A 24,365-nucleotide genomic window follows, 5' to 3' on the forward strand; every position below is an offset into this window, starting at 1 on the left:
TTATAGGTCCCTCCCTCACCACACCTACCTCCTACCCATTCACTATTTCATCTTCTCTCACTTTATTTCCTTCATTGACTTACAACTTTCTGAAATTTTCTTGTTTGTTGTTGTTTATTGCTCTTCTATAATGTAAACATTATATGTGTTGTTCACATTGAACATACATTGAATGAATGAATGGATGGATGCAGGATGATAAAAAATGGATAGATTTGAGAGATTGAAGAATGAGAAGTTCTAAAAGTTAGATATAAAAATGACTAAAATATATGTATTTCAATCTGTACATTTAAAATTCATGCATTCTGTGTTTTTTAATGCATGTATATTATCTTTCAATGAAATAAATCTCTAAATATATGTTTAAAATAGCTTGAGAGAGCACAAAGCTTAAATAATATGCCTAAGTCAGAAACTATCATTTTTACTTAGGCTATGACCTACTATCACATACAAATTAAAACTTTCTTTGAGAATAGACTTTGGGATTTTGTGAAGATTTGGGGCTCTACTGCATGGTTGATAAATAATATTGCTCTCTTTACTCAAGGTAGTAAGTGGACCTCAGAACAATCTGGTAATCATCTCTGGCTTAAAAGAAAAGGGTTTACCCACAGGGCAAGCTTGTTTCAGCTCAAAAAACACTTTATCATGCTTGCCTAAATTAGATAGCTTTACATTACCATGTAACGTTTGCTAAATATTCGAATAAAAAAATATTCCCCAATGTTTAGAAAATGATACTTAGATTTACAGAGTGGTTTCTTGCAAAAGACACTAATGCCTTTCATTAAAGTTTTCATAAATGTATTTTATAAAAACATAAATATGAGTCAGTTGGCATGGTGACATGCACAATGTAGAAACCCTAATGTTTTCTGAATAAATAAATGAACCAAAGAGGATAAAAAAATAAAAATATTAGAGGTAATTTTTTAGGTTTCCGAAAATAGTTCTATTTTATTCACAGATTCTGATATTTGAATGGATTCCATTTTTATCTATCATAAATAGATGATTGCAACAATTATCAATTGTGCAATAGTGATGGGTTGCATAATTTAGTACTATTAGCTCCTAAAATGTTTTGAGACATGTAAATATAGACACTCTAATATTTTAGGTATACCTGAAAAAACTGGCCACAGCATTCCTAGGACTTTTGAGTTCAGGGGAAGTTACATACCTTTCTTTTATTCCCTGACAAAATAACAAAAACTTTATTGATTTGAGAGTGTTATTTTCCTCCAACTTGTTTCCTGCTCATTTTCACTCATTTACATAGTAGGCAGGTTAGTAGAGCAAAAACAGTGTTGGCTACTGGGGATTAGGTTACTGATTTTAGATAGATTTATACTGTAGCTGTACAATTCCCAAAGAAGCTAGACCTGGTTAAAGTACTTATATTTGTGGCTTAGAGTATATGATTGAGAAGATTAAAAGTTTAGAAACTCTCCAGCATTTGCAAGTGGCAATGGTGAGGCTCACCCAAAGAGAGTTAAGAATTAAAAGTCATGGCATCAGGGTTAATGTATCCTTGAAAAGCTGTACATTTTATAAATATTGGCTCCAATGCATCTGCCTGGTCAGCCTCTGCTGTATTAAGCATCTTTTATTTCCCCTTCAGTTCACCACCTATCATTAGGCCAAGAAAACTCAATCACCAATCAGGAGTAAAAATAATTTGAAGTTTTCTCCCAAAACACTGAATTCCATAATTTCCTCACGTCTTCCATCTGGGACAAGAGTAACTTCTTTCACAGTGTGATCAGGGCACACTGATACTTTAGGGGATGCATGGACGAACATCCATATTCACACACCAATAAATTAACCCCTCCAAATCATATAGTTCAGTGTGTTTTAGTATATTCATAGTCGTACAATGGCCACTTTATAATTTTAGAATATTTTCATCAATCTAAAAGGAAATCCTATATTCATTAAGAATCATTCTCCTTCTTACCTCCCCCCAGAGGCTGGTAACCATTACTCTACCTTTGTCACAATAAATTTGACTATCTGAGACATTTCATGTAAATGGACTCATATTAGTGATTGGCTTCTTATTACAACGTTTCCAAGATTCATCCATGTTGTAGCATGTAACGGTACTTCATTGTTCTTAAGTGCCATATAATATCCCATTGTGGAGATTATACCATATTTTATTTATAAATTCACCCGTTCATGGATATTTAACTTGTTTTTACTTTTTGGCTGTTTTGAATGATGCTGTTATAACCTTCCATGTACAAGTTTTTGTTTGGACATGTTTTCATTTCACTTGGGTATATACCTAGAAGTGACATTACTGAATCATATGGTAATTCTATGTTCAACATATTAAGAAACTGAAAAAATGTTTTCCAAAGTGGCTATACCATTTTATATTCCACTAGTAGTGTATCTTTTAAATTCCTTATCAGATAGAACTTACAAATATTTTTTCTCATTCTTTTGGTTGTCTTTTTGCTTTCTTAATAGTATTTTCTGAAGCACAAAATTTTTAGTTTTGGTGAAGTCTAATATATCTATTTTTTCCTTTGTTGCTTATGCTCTTGGTATCTAAAACACCGTTGCCTAACCTAAGATCGCAAAAAGTGATACCTGCTTTTCTTCTAAGATCTTTGTAACTTTAGCTTTTATGTTTAGGTCTCTGATCTATTTTGAGTTTGTATTTTTAGATAGTATGAGGTTTGGGTGCAAAATTATTAGATTGTGATAAGAAGTTTCATTTGAAGTAAATACATTTTAATTTAAGAAAATTGCCAGTTTAAAGAAAAAACTTAAATGCTAAATTATAAGCATCTATGAAATGTGCCATAATTTTTTGAAGATTTCTAAGAAAATCAATCCAGGTTCCACATTACTGAGGAAATTTAGACCTAAAATTTTACTTTTGTTTATTTTTATTTTAATGTATACATAGTAACGATGGAATACAGAAGTTTGATAAGGTTGGCACCCATATTGCCTATATGAGGCAAGCTCTATGTGCATTTAAATTTTTACTTTAAAATAAAGGCCCTAGTGTTTTCACGGTTAAGAAAATATGTATGCAAGATGAGCCTATTGGATTCTTAGTTATGAAATACAGGGAAATACTTTAGTTTTGATAAGATTAAGCCTTTGTGTAAAAAAAATTCTTATATAAGGTTAAAATTTAAAATATATCAGTATCTTTAACGAAAGGATCACCAAGAAAGGTTTCTACTATAGTCAGTTCATTCACATCAGATTACTTAGTTGTTAGTCGGCCCTGACTATCTGAAAATGTTAGAAATTTCTATTAAGACTTTATTTAATAATAAAAGAAAAATGCAAGTGTCTTAATCCCTGAAAACATGATTTCCATATGCTTTTCATTTCTAGAACCTGTATAAACAACTTCATAAGAACTAGGATTACTAGGAGGGCTAATAACATGGACCAAAAAAATCTTTATTGGCCAAATACAATTTATGGAATTTTATTGGCTGAGTGGGCAGGAAAACCTTAATGAAGCTTGGATCAATTCTTCTAGTGTTTCCACTGGTATTTTGAGAACATTTCCTTTGCACTACCCATGTGTCTTCAGACTCGTAAGAGGTATAGTTGCTTCAAGATTTCTCTGTTGAAAAATCAACTAGCTTTACAGCTCACTCCTTCTAACTTTCTCAAACACAATGAGGCGGCCTTCTTCTCTGCTCCAAAAGCTCTTATTCCATTTTTTCTCAAAGGATCTATATATTTTTCTTCTCTAACAGTACATTAGAATCTCAATACAAAGACTAGCCTTCATTTATAAATTTAACCTTTGCACAGAAAATGGAAATAAAAGCATAGTTTGTTGAATGAAAAATAAAAAGCTACAAATGAAAGAACACATGAGAGAAGTATTTACTTCTCCTAAAGAAAAAACAAGACATTTAAGGGCTCTTCAAGCAGTGTCTAATACTGTCCAATACTATTCTGAATTTGTAATTTCTCCTATGCATTATAGAGCTGTGTGCCACACAGATAGCTGAAAAAGCAATCATGTAAAATGACAGCAATGACCACCATTAATTATGGCATTTTTATTCAGGTGTTAGAGCATAACTATTGCAGAGCCATTTCAAGGTCTTCTAGGAGTGGTGATAAGTTCAATAATGAACATTTGGATGCTGACTTCATGGACATTATCTTTGCCCATTAAGCATACCTTTCAGTGTTGTAATAACCTCACGAGGGGAAATGCAGAACATGGGCTGGTAGCCGCCCCACTTCAGTGCCAGTATGCAACCTTCAGTCAATATCATAAGTGTAGCATTTGTAAATCCTCATGTAAGGACTGAAAAGAAACTATTAGCACATATTCCCATTTAAAAAATAAAAACTTAATTCTTATTTTTTTTCATGATTACTTTATTTTTCTCCACATTACAATAATGTGCATGGTTTTTTAAACCTTTGCAAAGTACATAAAGGATGAAGAGAAATTCTCATAAACTGAATATTTTTGTAATGTCAAAATAAAGAAAGCTTTTCCACACATGACAATAAATCAGAAAAAAAATGATTTAAAAGATTGGTAGATTTCAATATTAAAATTTTTAAATTTTCCGTAGGGGAAAAATATATCATGACAAGTATTAAGACAAATGATACATTTGGGGGAAAAAATTGCAACATATTTTCCATGCAAAGGGTCAATAATACAAATTCTCATGAATCAATAAGAAAAAGAGAAATATCCTACTGGAATAGGGGGATAATGACCTGAACAAACAGTTTATACTATTTAAAAAAACATGTGAATACCAGTGAAGAAGAAGAGAGACTTACCATCACTAGTAATTTTTAAAACACAAATAAATTTTTTGTTGTTGTTGTTAGACTGTCAAAGATGAAAAAACCTGTCAGTAAAGGTTCTTTAGAGCGCATTGGCAATGTGCTTCAGAAGTTATATATGAATACCTTTGACCCTGCAGTGACAAGGCTAGGGATTTATCCCAAATAGATCATCGGTCAAGTACATGAAAGTACATGATCATATATATACAAGGATGTTCATTGCAGCATTGTTAGTAATAGTAAACCGTGTTCAGTGATGAGAAATATGTTAATACGGTATACTTGAAACTAATATAAAATAAAATTTTTAAAAAATGATGGTACATCCATATAATAGAATACTGCAGAATCAATTAAAAGAGCAATATATGCTTTTGTTTATAAACATCAACATATTGATAAGTGGGTAAATTACAAATATGTGTAGTTTGATACTATTTGTATAAAGTTTGTGTGTGTGTGTGTGTGTGTTGTGTTTGTGTGTGTATGTAGAGAAATGTTTATAACTACACACTTCAATTGCTAGCCACTGGCCTCTTGTGGCTATTTAAATTTAAATTAATTTTGAATGAAAATTTAGTTCCCAGTTGCACTAACCACATCGCGAATATTAAGTAGCCACTTATGACCAATGGCTGCCATATCGGATAGCACAGATGTGGAACAGCTCCATCATCACAAAAAGTTCTATTAGACAACACTGGTCTAGAAAGATATTCTCTAACATGTTAGTGGTTACTTATGGCTAGTGGAATTTCAGGTTAATTTCATTTAATTTTACTTTTCTCAGTTACTTGAATTGTTTTAAAAGAGCATACAACATCTTCATATTCAGAATCTTTTTCCATCTGAAAAAAATATCACCTATCATCCCAGCATATAGAAATAAGCACTGCTAATATTATTTTATTTTCTTGCAGTCTGCTTTTTGTATACACAGTTGCATGGAAGTAACACCATTTGTACGAGTGTTTAGTGTTGCTTTTACAGCTAATAGTATATCATAAACATTGTACCTTACTCTTTAAAACTCCTCATTAACATCACTTTTAAAAGCTGTATACTGTTCCATCCTGTGTGGTTAAATGTTTTTTGGTTTATATTTGCCCTCAAAATGCTACTAAAATATTTAAGAATTTTGCAAATCACTTAGATTGGGGGAAATCAAATTCATAAGGAAGACAGTGATTCATAGTTCTTTTGTTATATGTAGAAAAACATCTAATATATCACACTTCGAAAATGCTTTTTTTTCATTCTAAATCACTGTTCAAAACCACCCTTATAAACATAATAGCCTTAGATATCAGTTTTTGATAAAGCGCCTTTATAATTTAAGTGCCTTCTTCCACTACTAAATGTCACAATACACAGAAATCTTTGCTAACATCTGTCTTCTGAGGAGATTTATCCAAAATGTGTCACCTTCCATTAAGCCCCTTTAGAAGTGTTCTTTAAATGTATGTACTTCATTTCACTTTCTTTGGCTACATTTGGTAAATATACAGTGACTTTAACATGGAAATCAGAGGGAAAAAATATTGGAGGAATTAAAGAACAATGACCTGAAATTCATGGAAGAGGAGAAAGTGTAACAAATGTACTTGACATCTTGCTCTGCAGGTTGCTTTTGCTGTATTTAGAGTTCTTTCCAGAATAAAACTTCATTTCCTTCATTTTCTGTAGCTATTCCTTAATAGGTAAGACCTTTGCTATTGGATTTATGATTGCAAAGTAGAAATTATCTCAGAGGCATGTCAAACTTAGCATATTAAAAACCAAACTAATCATCAAACTATCTACTCCCCGCAAACCTGTTTCTTCTCTGGATGTCCCTGTTTCCTTTGGCTATACCATTGTCTCATTGTTCAGAACGGATTAATACTGACACTTCCATCTCTTCAACCCCAACACCCAATCCAACATCAGGTTAAGCTGATATTAGCTCCTCCACGTATCTTAAATCTATCTGGCTGCATCACTATGCCCCTGTTTCATGCTCCTAGCCTCTCCCACCTCAAATGCTGCGATGCCTCCCTACCAATGTCTTCCACATTCTAGCAAAAAACATCCTGTCCTTCCTCTGCTTGAATACATTTAGTGGTTCTGCCTTGCTTGAGGGCTTAAAACTCCTTAACAAGGACAGACCATGGTTCCTAGCCTACCTATTGCACAGATGCATTTTCCTCAAGTTCCTTCAATAACTTTTAACTTCCTGATGCTTGCTCCTCTTTGTCCTCCCACAGAGCATTTGAATATGCTAGTCTTTTGCCTGAAGTGTTTTGTACTATTCCTCCTTTGCTTTATTAAGACTCGTCCACATTTTTCAAATTTCAGTTCATTAATACTTCTTCAGGGAAGCCCTCCTTTGTTCCATTAACTATTTTAGGTTCCCTTCCTGAGCTCTGTTACATTTATTTAGAGACTCTTTGCTTAATTTAATGCTTTTCTCCTCGCCAAATTATAAGCACCACTGGGTATATAATATCTGTTTTGTTCACCAGTGTAACTCCATGAATTAGCACAATACCAGATAAACAGTAGGTGCTTGATAAACATTCCTTCACCGGATAAACAAAGAGCATGAGGCAGGTGCCCTCAAATACCAGGAAATCTCTGAATGCCCTTCCTCAAAGGAGGCTTTGGAGCATCAGTCAATAGAAGAATGCCCCTAGAAAAGCAGACTCTTTAACAGGAGAAAACCATTGTATCTGTATAGGGAAATACTACATAATAGTATGCTCTTGTTTATCTCTTTCCACTCCCGAATTTAGTGATGCCACTTGAGTAGCTGAAAATTGCCTGTGGTGGAAGTATTTATACAGTTAAAATCAGTAAATGCTATAATTCGGGACTATGTGTGTATGTGTTGGGGGGTGTTTGCTTGAGCTTTGGGTCTTTGCTGATTTTATTTCCTTGAAAGCCTTGAATATATACCAGCATACCATGAGAAGCAACCTACTCATAATTTAATGTAATCTACTCTTTTGTACTTAATTGTTGAAATTACCCAACAATGCTAGGAAATCACTAGATTGAAATAAAACTGAGAATCATTCTTCCAATAGCTTCTAAATTATATTTCATGAAGAGATATTGAGTGGGAATCATTAAAGAAAAAAAATGAAAGCATGTGTATCCTCTTACTCCCACTTTATATACTGTTCATTTCTTGAGTACCTAAGACTGTTTGCTTTAAATTAATCATAAAATAAATATTTTAATGAATCAATTAGAGAATGCAAGAAGTAATTTGAGCTAGTCCTGATAAGAGGATGATTTGAGTTCCCTTGATATCAAACTGGGTGGGAGACATTACGATTCATCCTAAAACATTTCATGCATTGAACATTGTCTTCTTAGGATGATGTAAAAGTTTGATTTGCCAGGTTCTAAAGGATTTACAAAATGTTCTAGGGAAAGCTTTGGTAGGGGAGAGAAAAGATGACTGTGAAAAGTAGAAAGAGGGGAAAAGTGAAAAAAGGGTAAATGATATTAGAGAACAAAGATAAAAACAATAGCCTAAAAATTAATTAGAGCAGGTTGACAAGTAAATGTGAAGAAATGGCTAATAATGTCCTGCCTGGGACTATTTACTGTTTTCTGTACAATTTTTGTAAAATTAAGATAGCTTCAAATTCTTTTGAGTTCCTTTTTCATTCCTGTTTAGAACTGTACTAACAATTTCAGTGATAGTGTTATGGCATGGAGATATTATTAACTTACCTAATCTTATTGAAGAGACACATTCATGTAACTCTCAAGATAAAGTTTTCTTATTGAAAGTTTAGGTCTTAAAGATGACAACTTCAGTATAATGTTGGATTATTTTGATCGATGGATTATTTTGATCGATGTATAGCAAAGCATTTTAGAAGACATTTTTCTTATTTTCACAGGGAAGCACACACATTAAAAAAAAGCATATTTAAGGCAGAGCTTACTTAGATTCACTAGTTATTTCTTTGAAAAGTAACCCTCAGACTTTGAATTATAAAGAGCTTTATATTCATGTGTTTCTAAAGGAATAATACATTATCGATCTTTATGCATTATAGAATAGAGTTAACTCATTTATCTAGAGTAATAGAAAAGAAAGAGATGTAAATAGAACAAGAAGATAAATCTGAAAATCAAATAATATTTAATCTTGAAATATTTCTAGTCTTTAGTAAACACATATTTAAATCTATATTCATATACTTATAAATAGATCATCCATTTTCTTCAAATACCTTCAGTTATATAGAGCAAATTGACTGGAAAATTTCTCTCATTTAAACTCCTACAACCCTTTATAATTTCAATAAGAAAAACATAAACAGCTAACAATTTTTTTCATAGCAGTTTTTCATGTCATTTAAAATAATGATATCAGTCAGCACAAAAATATGTGAATTATTTCTGTAGATGTGACAGTACAGTGTGCAGATTTAATTTTGATCACCACACTAATACTTTAAGGTAAGCAGACATTATTATTATCCACATTGTGTGGAAACTACACTAAAGCTCAGAGAAAACAAGTTGTTTGATTTTCAAAGCTAGTTAAATTCAGGAGCAAGAAACAAAAGCTCTAGAAATTATTTATCCTTTAGCACTCCTTAAATTTTGCTCCCATGGTAGAATGAATTAAAGAAAATCTAAAATTCAAATGTATATGTTTAGAAAATAGCCAAATATACAGGAACCATATATACATAAATGTATATAGAAATATGTCTTGCTTGACAAGTAACTAAATAAATACAAAAGTAACTATATATATATAGTTACAAAGCAAGTAAGTATATAAATGTATATAGTAGAATGTTCTGGTACTTACAAGAGATTAATTTATTCAGTAAATGCTCCCATATTGTCTTTCATTTTCAAACTATTGATTTACTTTTCAAATACTTATGACTCGTTATGTGCTGCCTTGAGCACTTAATATATAATTATTCATTTATTCCCATAATCTCTTTAAGAGGATACGACTATTATTCTTATCCAACAGATGAAGAAACTGAGGCATTGACAGGTCATATTGCTTTTAACTGGCAGAGCCAAAACTTAGAAAGAAGGATGCAATTTCTATTGTCTCCACTCAATGTCAGAAGCCCTTAGCATAGACACATGGATTTTCCAGAAACTGCAAAGGGACCAATGTTTGTGTTTGTCATTATTAAAGAATTGTTGGGCCTCTTTTTTGATATGCTTTATTTTAACTTATTTTCTGAGGTACCAGAATCCCCTTCAGTACCATCTAAATGTATCAAATTGCCATACAAGGAGGCAGATACCACAACAAAATGAGGGTGATGGGGTAGAAATCTCACCAATAAAGGACTCACAGAACAGGGAGAACTTAGGAAATGTATCTGCATTCTTTAAAGAAACAGGCCTCATTAATCTTCTAAAACTTAGGTGCAGGATTTTTGAAATTTACCTGGAAGCACTGACCGCCTGAAAGTTGAAAGGGAGTAGAATGCATTTCACCCTCATTGTTGGGGGTTTTAAACAGGAATGATTTCTAATTGCCTGCTTTGCAGTCATCACTACCCCTGGGTCCTGTGGATTTTAATGCACTGGAGTGGTAATGGCTGCACATGTAAATTTTGCTGGCAGTTTGGTGGCTGCATGTGTCAAAGAAGGCTGGAGAGACAGTTACAGCCTGAGTGACAAGCTATCTATACTTTAGAATTTTTGAGTATGACAGATACCAACTAGATGATAATGAGGAAGCTAACTAGTTTTTCCATTGACCATTTTTTTTTAACACTTATGTATTTCATGCACTTTTACTTTCAGTTAAGGATGATTGCACAAATGATTAAACTTGACCATTTAGCTACCATTGTTTCCTAGGAAGGCAAGTGGTGCCATTAGACCACATTTCTTATCTATTTTTATTTTACGTTTGGATTACTTTATATTTTAATGAAGTGCCTAAAATAAGGAGATGCCTTCAGTTGGTGCTGATTTATTTAAGTTTATGCTGCCTGCTGAAATATTTGCACTATTTTTATATAAATTCCATCAAATTGGATATGCTGTGTAACACAATATGACATGGAGAGGGCTTAGACTTTACAATCAGATGTACTTGGAGTCAATTGTCCCTTTCTTCCATTTTATAAAATTGGGCAAATTACCTCCTCAAACCTCAGAGCTCTCATTTGCAAATTGCCGGGGGGGGGGGGGGAGGGGGTGGACAGCTATTTCTATGTTAGTTTGCAGATTAAATGGAGGAGAAAAATAACAAACAGCTAGGATGGTGCTTGACACAGAGTTACTAATTAGAAGCACTTATTATAGTTATATTTACAATTTTTATAGAGAATTGAACCATTAGGAATCTAAATCTCTTTGCCACCCTGGTGAAATTTCTTTAAGTGTGGATCCCATAAAATACATGGTTAATCAATAATCAGGAAAATGTTCTTATTTCTGATGGTCACTTCAACTCTGTAACAGACATTTTCGATGCACTCATAGTCCACTGCCCCCCACCCTCACGCCAAGGTTGCCTGCATAGCGTTCCCATATAGTCCTGGGAACGTGTTCTGGTCATGGGAATACAAGGGAGTTGGGGTCCCAGGAAAGACTCTCTACCAATGACAGATGGGAGTTGACAGATCAATATTTTAGCTTCCAGGCTCCTTGGGGTAAATTCTGAGGTGTGTTCCTTACACTATCCTTGAGTGGCCCTGGTTGGCTTGAGCCTCAGTTGTCCAAAGTGGTAAACCACTCGTTAACACACTGTATATTGGCTTCCTTTCCTCCTTGTCTCTCTTCCCCGCTTCCACCTTGTGCTTTCTGTGATCACCTGAAAAATAACCTGCTTGCCCCCAGATCTTGGACTCAGATCAGCTTCTAGTGCATCAAGACAAATATTATGTAAGCCAGGCATGTGTACGCCACCTAGAAGCCATACTCATATAATGCAGCTTCTCGAAAGAGACAGCATTACGGCATTTATGTAGCTCTGCAAGTTTCTTTCCTGTGGATATCTCCACGTCCTGGGACTAACTTACTTGTTCCCAGAAATCTGAGCACTTAATTTCAATCCTCTTTTTCTGCTTCTTCTGTCAGCTCACGTGAATGCCTCCAGGATCCCTTCTTTCAGTCTAGCTTTTGAAAACAGACTAAATCACACCCTGAGCTTGTTCATGGAGAACGGGAAAACCTCAAGCAGTTAAATTTTTAATTAACCACTAGAATGCTATTTAAAGACACTCCTTAAATTTTATTTATCTCTTGTCTATAGCCATTTCCAAGGATAACCACATTTTTGGCTGCATAGATATGCCTGTGGTCAAGGGAAATCTTTTTCAGGATGGTTGTCTTTACATTTCTAACAAACATTTTTCCCCTTTAGATTTGAATGGTGTATTAGCTTTAGTTAAATCAACTCATGCTTGGTATTTTCCGACCACTTTATTTTGGTTAGAAATGCATAGCCAGGTCAACTGCATTTTTCTCTTCTCCACCAATAGATTTCTTTACTTATACACTAGGGCTCCCTGTGAATATAATGGAGACTGACTATACAAATTCATCACCACTCTATCTGAAACAAATATGAAAGATCTTTTTACAATAATACTACTGCGAGAAAGGAAGGACAGCACTCTGCCAGCTCTTTCTTTTCCCTGTTATTTGCCCATAATCTGTCTGTCCTCCCACATTCACTCCTTCCATCTAAAGAAGTAGCTGAAGAAAATTCAAGTCTCTCATCTCAATCTGTCATTTACAGAAAAAAAAAAAAAAAACATAAACAGCATCCTCCTAGTCCTCCCCTCTATGTAGGAGAATGTTCATGGCACCGTATTTCAGTTTCATAGTCAATGAAAGTAGATTGTGTTTTATCTTTAAAAATCTTTCTCACTGTGTGATCTGCCCAAGCTACTGGTACATCCTGAAGAAGAGAATGGTATTCCTCATCACATTAATAAAAAAGAGAGAAACATTTTAAATTGAAACGTGTTAGGATAGGTATTGATTCCAAGGGAATTTGTTAATCTATTTTTTATTTTTTGAGAGGCAATTATTAAATTCAAGTGTCTGGTCATACTGGACATAAGTTTTTATCTTTTCTTTACAACAAAATTTGAATAAAAGCATTTAAAAAGTTTGCCCTGCCTTCAAAGAAGAGGTATCTTCATCCCTGCAAAGCTCGAGCATATAAATGTCACTTAAGTATAATAAGTAATCCATCTCTTACATTTCCAAATTCGTACTGACTCTGGAAAGACTTTGATGTACCTGATCTTTTATATGAATGATGAATTAAAGTTACATCCATATAACTGTAAATCAGATTGAAAATATTGCATTAGGTGCTGGGAATAAAATTAACCTGAAAGACAAGTTGCTCAACAAGCCTAAAATCCAATAAAGATATATTTTATGGGGATGAAAATTAAGTAAGGCATGTTTTCTGCACCAAAAATGAAATCTAGAGATCTTGAGAGGGTTTTTTTTTGTTTGTTTTTTTTTTTTTGGATATCTGGCATACAAATAAAATAGTTTTTCTTAAAAGTCATAAAGGTTGAAACTGGCATTTAATTCTTTTAAAAATCATCTCTTAGCTTGCATTTATTCTTTCCATTAATTCATAATATTTTGATGAAATAATTATAATAACAGCCTGTAATGGAGCCCTTGTGTCTCCAGTGTAGAGCAGACTTTACTTTCTTCAGTGGCCTATTACCTGGAAATGGGAATCATTAACTTAATCAATTTGACTTTCTTTGCAACAGACATGAAGTTTAATCACAAATCCTGGTGACCAAGAGAAAGCGAGCTTATTTAGTCAGAAAATCTCTATTCTGCAACTCTTGTGGAAATAGAGATGATCTAGAACTTAATTTTGAAAGTGCAGTTAAATTATAGCTGCCAGTATTCTTAGTAGTCCAGTTAATTCCAACTGTGGAGACAACTAGAATATTCTCTGGAGAAGTAGGCCTTGAGTGACAACTTAGTGAAAATTGAAATTCCAAGTTTACCTCACCTCTTATTTTTTCTGAGCTATATTCTTTAGTGTTTGCCAACAGAGAATTTGAATATTTTTACATAGTTGTGCAGATTGCTCATATTCTTTATAAAAGTTTCCAGGAATTTATATCAATTGCAGGGACCAAGAAATGTGTTTGAATCTGGTAGTAACCTGAGTAAGAAAATCCTTCTCTGAAAAGGATCAGGAGGTTCAATCAATGAGAAATATTCAAATATAAAATCCCTCAGTAGAATAGGCTTTTAGAGGAAGTGGTTTTCATGCAAACCACTTGTCTGTGGATTTTTGTCGTTCTTACTATTTTTTTTTTATTCGTTTGATTTTTAAGTGCAGCCACTTATATCTTCAAACCTGAGAGTAACCATCTCTTTAGACATCTCTTTCCATTAATTTCCTTCTCCCACAAAGTCCTCCAAAATCTTGGTGCCTTTACAGTTTATCCTTCTAGATAACTCCCCCTTTGCCTAGTCTCTGAGGAGCTCCTCTGCTGAAAATGTCATTTGAAAGTACAACTTTTGTCATTTCAAAGGACAAATATCTTTTTCAGTAGACCCCTCAGATATCAATGTGCTCAATAATGAGAAATAAGGTTCGAAGTCACCAGGTCAGCTTGGGATGTTGTGTTCAAAATGAGAAAAGTTAAAAGTACAGGTAAAAAGAAAAGTGAAGTCATATCTAAAGGTAGAGAATTCTAATATAACCAAATGTGGTTTTGTTAAATAGTAAATAGATGAAGAAAAGGTATAATTTTAAAGAAAAATAAAATGATTAATGGTGGGAGAGAAAATTAGTATGATCCGTCACTAAAAAAAGGACATTAGTAAGGAACTTGCTAATGATATACTTTAAAGGATTTCTCTGTTTACTTCCAGAACTACATAATTTTAAAATATTATGGTTTCTATTGAAAAAATATTTCTCAAACTGTTCTTCTACTTCATGCTCAATAATCTTTTATTATTATTTATTGTGTAAATATTAACCATATCAGATGTAGAGAGACTTTTATAATGAATCCTCAAATGCCTACCCCTCGGATTTATCCTTCATCATCATCATCATCATCATCATCATCATCATCTTGGTAGCATTATTCTCCCAATTTCAAACATCACCTCTAACTACTTCATTAAAAATTTTAATTATAGACAATTCAATAGTTTTAAAATATATATAAACCATTAATCGGAAAATTTTAACAGACATGCCACAAAGAGTTGGTCATATTTCTCATAAATTCCTGATGATGGTACCTACAATATTGTTAGGGACAGTAAGAATCCCAGAAACTCTTTTCCAGAATTATTTTCTATTCTGACCACCTCCTCTGAGTCTCTCTATTTGCCTTGAGTTCCTGTAGCTTATGGATAATTCAAGTGAACTCCCTTAGCCCCACACCTAGCCCCTGTACTTCTGAGAGATGACACTCTTTAATCAACCAACTATTTGATAAGTAGACAAAAGTGTTTTGAATAGACATGACAATTAGGCAGCAAAGTAATATAGACTGATCAGAAAATGCTTGGGAGAGAAGACAACCAGAAAGTGAGTCAAATGGCTCTCAATAATAGGAAAGAAAGGGTCTAAAGTGTAGAAGCCATTCATTCCCAAATATTCCCATTAAATGTTATAGAAGTAAAGATATTGATGGATTCTGTAATCAATTATTTAAAAGTTATGATTTATAATTACATGTTTCAGAAAAATTCTGAGAATTTTTTTCTTCCAAATATACAAAAAGTTTTTAAAATACCAATCAAATATATTTTCTTTTCTAACTTTGCCTCAGCAATGTTCAAACACTGTGATACAATTAGTTATTTCACAGAGCAGCTGGTATCATTCTTTAATTAGCCTTCACAAAAAGTCCATTCTTCTTCAACATTCTCTTTTAATATTTCGTTAACGCTAGAATGCTCAAAATGATCCCTTTTTGCTATTATTATTTATTTATTTAATAAGTTTTTTTTTTTTTTACTGTATTCCTCTCCTTTTCTAGGTCATGCAAATGAAAGTTTTTGTGATAGTATTTGATCTTCCTAAGAGGCCCGATATGTGATAAGTTTTCAACTTGTTAGTCAACTAGAAGTTTCAGTTAGATTGGACACAGCTTTGAAATGGGATTTTCTCTCTTCATAACTTACCTGAAAATATTCCTCTTCATGCAGCCAAAATGAGAAGAAAGTTTTTTATTAACTAAGAGAGAATTACTGGCACCAAATCAAAAAACTAAACTGGAAAGGTTTTGTTTGTTTTCTTTCTTGTCTTTTTTTTTTTTAAAGACAACTCTTTCTTTATAAGGATGCTCTATGTAAAAACCTCAGAAGGGTTTTTATCAGCATAACCAGCCTAAGTAATCCAGCCTTGTTGCCCTAGCATTTAGCTAAATAAATAAGAATGTTAAGTTAATCCATTGTTCAGACGCTGACTGCAAATTTCCTAAGTGATTGATCTGATGCTAATTGTCTTCATGAACCTCTCATTTTCTTCAAGTCCTGGCCTATGAAAGGAAAATAAATTCAGCCTAGCTGATTGAGCCCTATTGCAGATCGAACTTTGAATTCGGAAGGTTTGGAAATTTCCTTTTTTCAGCAGGACTCTAACTCCAAGGAATCCTCACTTAGGATGTCCCAAAGAATGCAACTTGCTCTGAAAAGACAGCAAAAGTTTTCTTTCTCCAAATCCCAGTATGTTCTGATGATAGAATTGAAATTAGAATATTCATGGCATGTGCTACCATTTTGCTCACACTAACAGCCTATTTCTTAACATAGGTACCACATGTTGGAGAAAGTCCATGCTGGCATTGTCATGTTTTGATTCTACCTCCTTTAAGAACCACCTTTTTCACATTAATGTGTCCATGAATTGAGGAAAGGGATGTGATTTTGCATTTCAATACATGATTTATGGACAATTGGAGGAAATTAAGGGAGAACTGTGCACATAAAAATGGTATAGAATGATAGTATGACAGAAAGAGATCTTGATTGAAAACCCTAAGTCTTTTTTTTCCCCAGCTTTATTGAGATATAATTGACATATGGCTTTGTGTCATTTTAGGTGTACAATGTGTTGATTTGATACACTTACATATTGCAAAATAGTTGTTACCATAGCATTAGCTAACACCTTCATTACATCACATAATTTCCACTTTTTCTTTGTGGTGACAACATTTAAGATCTACTCTCTTAGCATCTTTCAATTATATGATACAGTATTATTAACTATAATAAACATAATCACCTTGTTGTACATTAGATCCCCAGAACTTATTCATCTTCTATCTGGGAATTTGTACTCTTTGACCAACATCTCCCCATTTCCCCCACAACAGCTTCTGGTAACCACCATTCTACTCTGTTTCTATGAGTTCGGCTTTTTAAGATTCCCCATATAAGTGATATCATATAGTATTTGTCTTCCTTTGCCTGACTTATTGTACTTAGCATAATGGCATGAGAGCCAGAAGTCACGAGTCAGAAATTCTCTCTCTGGAACCTTTGGACAAATTACTTCAGCTCTCTGTGGATCATATTGGGGGCTGAGGAACTTCAACAACTCATACCATTTTCTAGGAAGAATAAAAGGCAACTTTTCTTTGAAGGCGTTCTAGCTCTAATTCTTTTGAAATTATGCTACCATGTTGGAATCTCTAGTTATAAACTATCTCTTTTCAACATTTCTTTCTAGGACCCCAAATTACGTGAACTTTTGGATGTGGGGAATATTGGACGCCTGGAACATCGCATGATAACCGTGGTGTACGGGGCCGACTTAGTTAACATTTCCTATTTGAATCTTGTGGCTTTCCAAGAAGAAGTGGCCAAGGTATGGTGGATAGAAATATCTGAAGCTTGTCACTGTCTAAATCCTTATGATACTGTCCTGATGCCTGTGAAAGACTTTGAGTTTTTGTCGTATTTAACATGTGTTAAAATTCCCTCTAAAAATAATTCAGCTGCCAAGTAGAAGGGTAATTCAAACACTTTCAAGTAATGACATGTACTTAGAATTTGGAGACTTTTTCATTAGGAATAAGGCATTTAATATAACTTTGCAAAAGAAAATATAGGTAAAAACCACATTTCATTTTACCTAAACATCATATCACAATTCATTCTCTCATCACTTGCCACTGCCAACCTTATTTCCTTTCTAGCCCTCTCTTTGAGGACAGACATCTTCAGTACCTTTACCCTGCGTAGCACCTAGTCCAAGACCATGCACATAGTAGCTACTCAATTAATATGAGGAAGAAGAAAAAAATACAATTTTAAATAAAAATTTATAATTATAAAAATATTTATTCAGCTATGGACTAGAAGGATGAGTTAGACATAGTCTCTCCATTAAGGAGTTGCTGATCTGATCTGTTAAAGTAGTGAGCCTTTCCAGATGCATACAGAAATAACTAGAATACAGCAAAGATATATCAAACAAGAAGTTGAGAACTTCTGAGAACCTTACACTCAAGTTTGATGCTTTTTCTAAAAATATCTAATTGCCATTAAAAGAGCACTGAAATGAACATATTAAAAGAAGAGTTTTCTTTATCACATTAATAGGATACTAGCGATGATCCTTACCCTGCATACAATTTCCTTCAAGACTTAAGAATATGAATCCAAGAATTTTTTGAAGTGTGCGAAGACATTATGCCCTCGTAGAGCTTCTTATATCATGGATCACAACTATGGGGTCATGTCAAAACAGTGTTCATTGTTGGGACATTAATATCTATAAATTTTTAACCCTCAGAACTCTGACAGTTTTCTGAGCTACACCAGATGTACTGACCTGACTTCTGATTCTTTGGTGATTATGGTAGAAGTTGATTCCAACATTTACATAACATCAAGTCTTATAATGGAATGAATAAAATGCCCACCAGTTTTAATACTTTGAGGTATTTATAAACTACTCTCTAAGACTGTGTTACAAACCTCATCTGTTTTCTCTCTTTAAGAATCAAATTACCTATTTGTTCTATATTATAATTTACACTTGGAGAGACTTCAGTTCAATGAAACATTGTCTGTGTGACAGCATTGCACTTGCCTTACAATAGTTCTTATTCTGGCATCTTGTTCGTTACCTGTTGAGTTGTATATACTTTTCTCAGTATATGGTAAGATGGTTGGTTGGATGGACATATATAAACAAATATTAAGTATTTGCAAATATTTTAAAAATGTCTTTCCCCAAATGCAACCATATTTAATTTTAAAAATGACCAATTCATGATATTCACTAACTCTCAATTTAAAACATTCAGTAAGTGACAGAGAAGCTCTTACTAAGAGTGAATATAGAATTTATATTACAAACTAATCTACATATCTTATGTTGCATTAAATCTTTATGCAGTTCTGCTTAAAACATATTCAATTTTCTCTTCTCTGTGGGTTCCTACTCACTAATTTTCTATAGAGGTTTAATTTCTGAGCCATATAATATTTCTCATTAAGACTGTATCTATAGTCATTTTTCTAGTAGCTACTTTATGTTCCTAGTATAATTAATTAACCTACGGAATATGTTTTGCCTTCTGTAAAGGTGATATTCTATAGGATACTTTCCTGCCACTGAAATAGCTCAGCCAGAAGGTTAAGATTTGCAAGCACTATTTTATTCTGAAACTGTATTTTCCGTCTTTCTAATTGTATTGTTTCATAACATCACACCTTTATTCTTTAAGGCCAATATACATGGTACTTTGTACAGTGTCTGGAGCAAAGAAAATAGTTTCTCTCATTATGTAGAATGCCTGACAGAAACCTAAGCTTTTTTGAAAGTCAGGTGTGTCCAGAAGAAATTGTTTATAAAGAGATTCTGACTCATTCATTCATTCAGCACATTTGTTGTGTGCCTTCTCTGTGCTAGCCACAATTCCAGAGTTAAGGATACAACATTCTAGAATACTGAAAGCCAGCATTCTAGAGGAAACACTTATGGTTAGGGTTAGGAAAAAAATTTTTTTAATAGTATAAATAAATAAAAAATAAGAGAAACACAGAGATGCCGAAGTAAACATATCATAGGTCAGATGGAGATCTGTGAGGGAAATCTGTGAGGAAATTTAAAGGAGGAGGAGAGGGAAAATGAGGGTGGGAAAAGGAAATTAATTCTTTATTGAGTGCTCTAAGAAAACAAAAATCTGAAGTAAATTGCTCAATTGCAACAATTTTGTAGATTTCTGAAAAATCTCAGTGCAATTAAAAATTTTAATCAGAACCAGGACTTAAACTTTCATAAAGATATTATTCCAGATTTGAATGCTATCTTACATAAATCACTTGAAATTGCATATTTTATATATATTTTTAGGGCAAGTGACTCCTTTAAAAAAATGGACTTGGGGAAAAAAAACTATGTCTTTCCATTTTTCCCTCTGTAACCGGACTAAAACTATGGTATCTCTTCTAATTAAACAACAATCATACTTTTTGTTATACAACATGATTTGCCACCCCTCTGTACCCTAAGAATCAGCTTTCTCTACTTTTGGGGGGAATCTCCCCTTAACATACCTGGAAAATAAGTGGTTTGTTTCACATCTGCCCTCTGAGTGAGAGAAGAAAAGAGAGTAATCAGTGGAGTTAATTTTGCTCATGGGTTAAGTAAGATGAAGACCAAGAATTAACCATTGGATTTAATAATGTAAAGGTAATTGGTGACCTTGATTAGAGCAACCTCAGAGGAGCAGTGGGGTCAAAAAGCTACTGGAATAGGCTTTGGGGAATATTGGAATAGGCTCTGGGGAATATTGGTATAGACAAATTAAAAAGACAAAAGTAAACTCTTTTGAGGATTTTTTTAATTCTCAAAAGAATTTAAAAAGGCAAGTAAAGGGCAGCTGAAAAATAAGAAGACTGTTGAAAGGGGGAAGTGAGATCAAGAGATGGTTTTTAAAATGAGAGAAATAACAATATACAAATGTGCTGGTGGGAATGAACTTGTAGACGGGAAACAACGTGCTGATGTAGGAGAGCAGAAGAATTGCTAGAGCTTTAATAGGCGAGAGCAGTAGGATCTAGTGCAAGGCTCAGTAAACTACATCCTGGAGGCCAAGTCCAACTGACTACCTTCTTTTATAAATAAAGTTTTATTGGAACACAGCGACACCCATTCCATTACATATCATCTATGGCTGCTTTCGCTAGAGGTGAGAAGTTATTACATAGACCAAATGTCCCACAAAGCCTAAAATGTTAACTATCTGGTCCTTAATAAAACAAAAATTTGTTGACTCTGTCCTAGTTTACAAATAGAGGGGCTGGGCTCAGACAGGAGCAAAGGTTTTTCATCAATAAGGGGAGAAAAAGTGAGTGCATTAGGAGAGATGCTGGTAAGAGGTATATACAATGGAGAAAGTTACCTCTGTTTTATCAGTGACAAAGGAGACATAAATCAGTAAGCAACTGAGAGTAAAGACCATTTGAATTTTCAAGCCTTTTTCAGCACTAGTTGGTGAATTACTTTAAAGAGCTGACTAGTATGGTTAAGATGGACTACAAAAGACAGACCCTTTACATCAACCCCCCAAAGTAGTGCAAGTTAACTTGATTTAACAGATCAGTACAGTTTTTTTGTTGTTGTTGATCAAGGAATCTGAAGATAAAAATAATTTTCTTCTCCCAGTTTCCAATATCCTGTTTTTCTTTGAGGCTGGGGACTAGATAGAGACGTCTAGTTGTGTGTACTGCTTCCTGCAGTCATGCAGTCTAAACAGCACTGTGTAGGTTGGAAAACAGATTTCTCTGAAGCAAAGACAGGAGTTCACAGGATTGCCATATGCTAGTGTTTACCTTCAAGTCTAAGGGATCCTGTGTAACTGATAGGAGACCATTTCATCTAGAGAATCTCAGCAAGGAATGAAATGTTTCATGATTAGCAAAGAGAAATACCAGTATCAAAGGCAGCAAAGCCAAAGCTTTCCCTGTTTAGTTTTAGAAAATTAAAATAATTTTCGGCATGTATTCCCCCTGGATTCTGGTCCATGGCTGGGTCCCTGGATCCCCTCACCCATCCACCTCTCAGCCCCTATCCCTAATCCTTATTTAATGCAATATATTACTGAGATGACCTCTCACTCTGAGAAACAGGATTTGACATTCAGGCTCTGATATTCAGTCCCACATAGTTTGACACTCTGACCAGCTCCCTGAGTAGAAACATTGTTAATCACTGCCCAGTTTGGTGAATTTCAGCCCAGATGTTGCTCCAGTATGTTAAGATGCAGCAAATGAGACATTAGGGATCTAGTGGGTTAGACTGAGATGCCGAATGCAGAGGAAATTTTGCATTCACTTCTGTGCACAAGGATTGACAGATGCCATTGGTTTTAGTCCTGAATTCTACACATATTTAATTCTCTTAAGCATTTATAAATTGGGAAAAACAAAATAAACAAATTCATTTTTCTTATTTAGCCATGCAGTTAGCAGAAGCTTAGCCAGATTTTTAATATTTTTTGATTAAAATGTAATATACATAGAAAAATGCACAAATCCTAACTATATAACTTATTGATTTTTAAAAAGAGAACACACCCATATAAATAGCACACATCAAAAAGAGAGCATCACTAGCACACAAGATGTTTACCTTACCAACACACCCTTATTTGACCTCCAAATTTATAGATTAGTTTTACCTGCTTTTAAATTTTCTGTAAATGGAATCATTAAGGTCTGACATCTGTGACTCAAAATTATATACATGATATTCTTCTATATTTTTCATGTGGTTGTAATTTGTTTATTCTCTTTGCTAAATAGTATACAGCAGTCCCCCTTCATCCACGGTTTTGCTTTCTGTGGTTTTAGTTAGTCAAGTAAACCTCAGTCGACCACGATCTAAAATTATGAAATGGAAAATTTCAGAAATAAACAACTTATAAGTTTTAAATTACACATCATTCTGAGAAGCATGATGAAATCTTGTGCCATCCAGATCACGTCCAGTTTTGGCTGGAAGGGAGAGATGAGTCAGAGAAGTTGGGGGAGGGGTGATGGGTGACCCAAATAGTGATAGATGGCCACTATAAGAGTTTGGATTTACTCCCAACGACAAGTAGCTATTGCATTGTTTTGAACAAGAGATTGATTTGTTGTGACATATTTTAATAGAATTGCCCTGGCTACACTGTTGAAAAGCCATAGAAGTGGGTTTAGAAACAGAAACACAGAGACCAGAAAGCTTGGGGTAGAGATGGCGAGAAATGGTTGATTCTGGATCTATTTTTACTGTAAAGGCAAAATATTTGCTATGGATGAGATATATGGCATGAGAGAAAGAGGCTGCTAAGGATGCTCTTAGGGCTTTTTGAAATTGCATTTATTGATATGGAGAGCCAGTTAGTAAGGAAAAAATAGAAATTGGATTTGGACATAAAATTAAAAATATTTTCCCAAGTAGCAGAATGAGCATAGGCGTGACTTTTTGTCTCTCTTGAGATACTATGAAAATGAAGGTAAAGGAACATAAATACCCAATGATGAAGAGAATGAGAGAGGTCAATAGATGACATGTTTCAATAAGCTTGCAGAAGAAGAAAATGAAGAGAGAAGAGTGAGTGCCTGATGAAGTGGAGAAAACCGCAACCTAAAATACGTAGAGAGCTACAGCCAAGGAAGTCACTGGCTTGCTTGGAAGTAATTGAGAGAGCCTCCAGACTTGAGTATTACCAGCCCAGCAGATCAAGGAATAAGTACTGGGAATGAAGACAATGTCAAGGAATCAAAGGAATAAAGACAAAACCATCAGACCCTTTACTCCCTCCTTCTGCTCCGCATGTAGAATAATTGATAACCAATTACTTCTCAGGTCAAACAAGTGAGCATTAGTGTTCTATGGAATTGAGCAAACTATTTGAAAGGAATTATTGTGGAAAGCATTTGAGTTATGGATCCAGAGTAAAGCTCTTCTTGTTCTAGCATTTATGGATACCATGCCATAGTGGCTGGCACTCACATGCTTACTCTAAAGAGAAGTCTGCAAGCCAATAAATCCCATTGACATACTCAGAGCTCCCTCTCAGCCTTTCTACCACCCTAGTCTGAAATATGAACCAAAACCCAAATATCCACAGGTTATTGAGAAAGACTACAACATTGAATTAGAAAGAGGCCAAGAAGAACAAAAAGAGAAGTGATAATAGAAGACACAATGCTAATTCGAGAAACAAATAATTGTTAAAAAATGAATCATCGAAGAGAGTTTTTCAGTATATTCTATAAGAACAAGATGCTATGAAAGATAGGTAACGAAAATGTAAATCAAAATTCTACGTACTGCTGTAAGAGTAGATGAAGGAAATCTCCCAGAATGCGGAGCCAAACAACTGCAACAGCAATAAAGATAGCAAACAAATAACCAAAAAGTAGAAAGGACACAAAGATGACAATAAAACAGAAAAGATACGAGCACAGTAAATCTAGACATTGCAGTAGCCAATGAAAAAGAGAAAACAGGAGAGGAAAATATGAAAAACACAATACAAGAAAATAAGTGAAAGCTAAAGAAAGGTCTCGAA

The 24,365-nt window shown here is 34.0% G+C and overlaps 1 protein-coding gene across 2 annotated transcripts in view; it reads left to right on the top strand.

Moving 5' to 3' along the window:
- PLCB1 (phospholipase C beta 1) overlaps positions 1-24,365 on the top strand; it is a 612,038-nt gene that overhangs the window by 377,198 nt on the left and 210,475 nt on the right. For both annotated transcript variants that reach the window (XM_016137712.2, XM_016137034.2), the window contains exon 4: positions 17,519-17,656. In XM_016137712.2, coding sequence (XP_015993198.2) covers positions 17,519-17,656 — 138 coding nt within the window. The remainder of the gene's footprint in view (positions 1-17,518; positions 17,657-24,365) is intronic.

This window comes from Rousettus aegyptiacus, unplaced genomic scaffold (genome assembly GCF_014176215.1).
Source record: "Rousettus aegyptiacus isolate mRouAeg1 unplaced genomic scaffold, mRouAeg1.p scaffold_m13_p_12, whole genome shotgun sequence".
Lineage (NCBI taxonomy): Eukaryota > Metazoa > Chordata > Mammalia > Chiroptera > Pteropodidae > Rousettus > Rousettus aegyptiacus.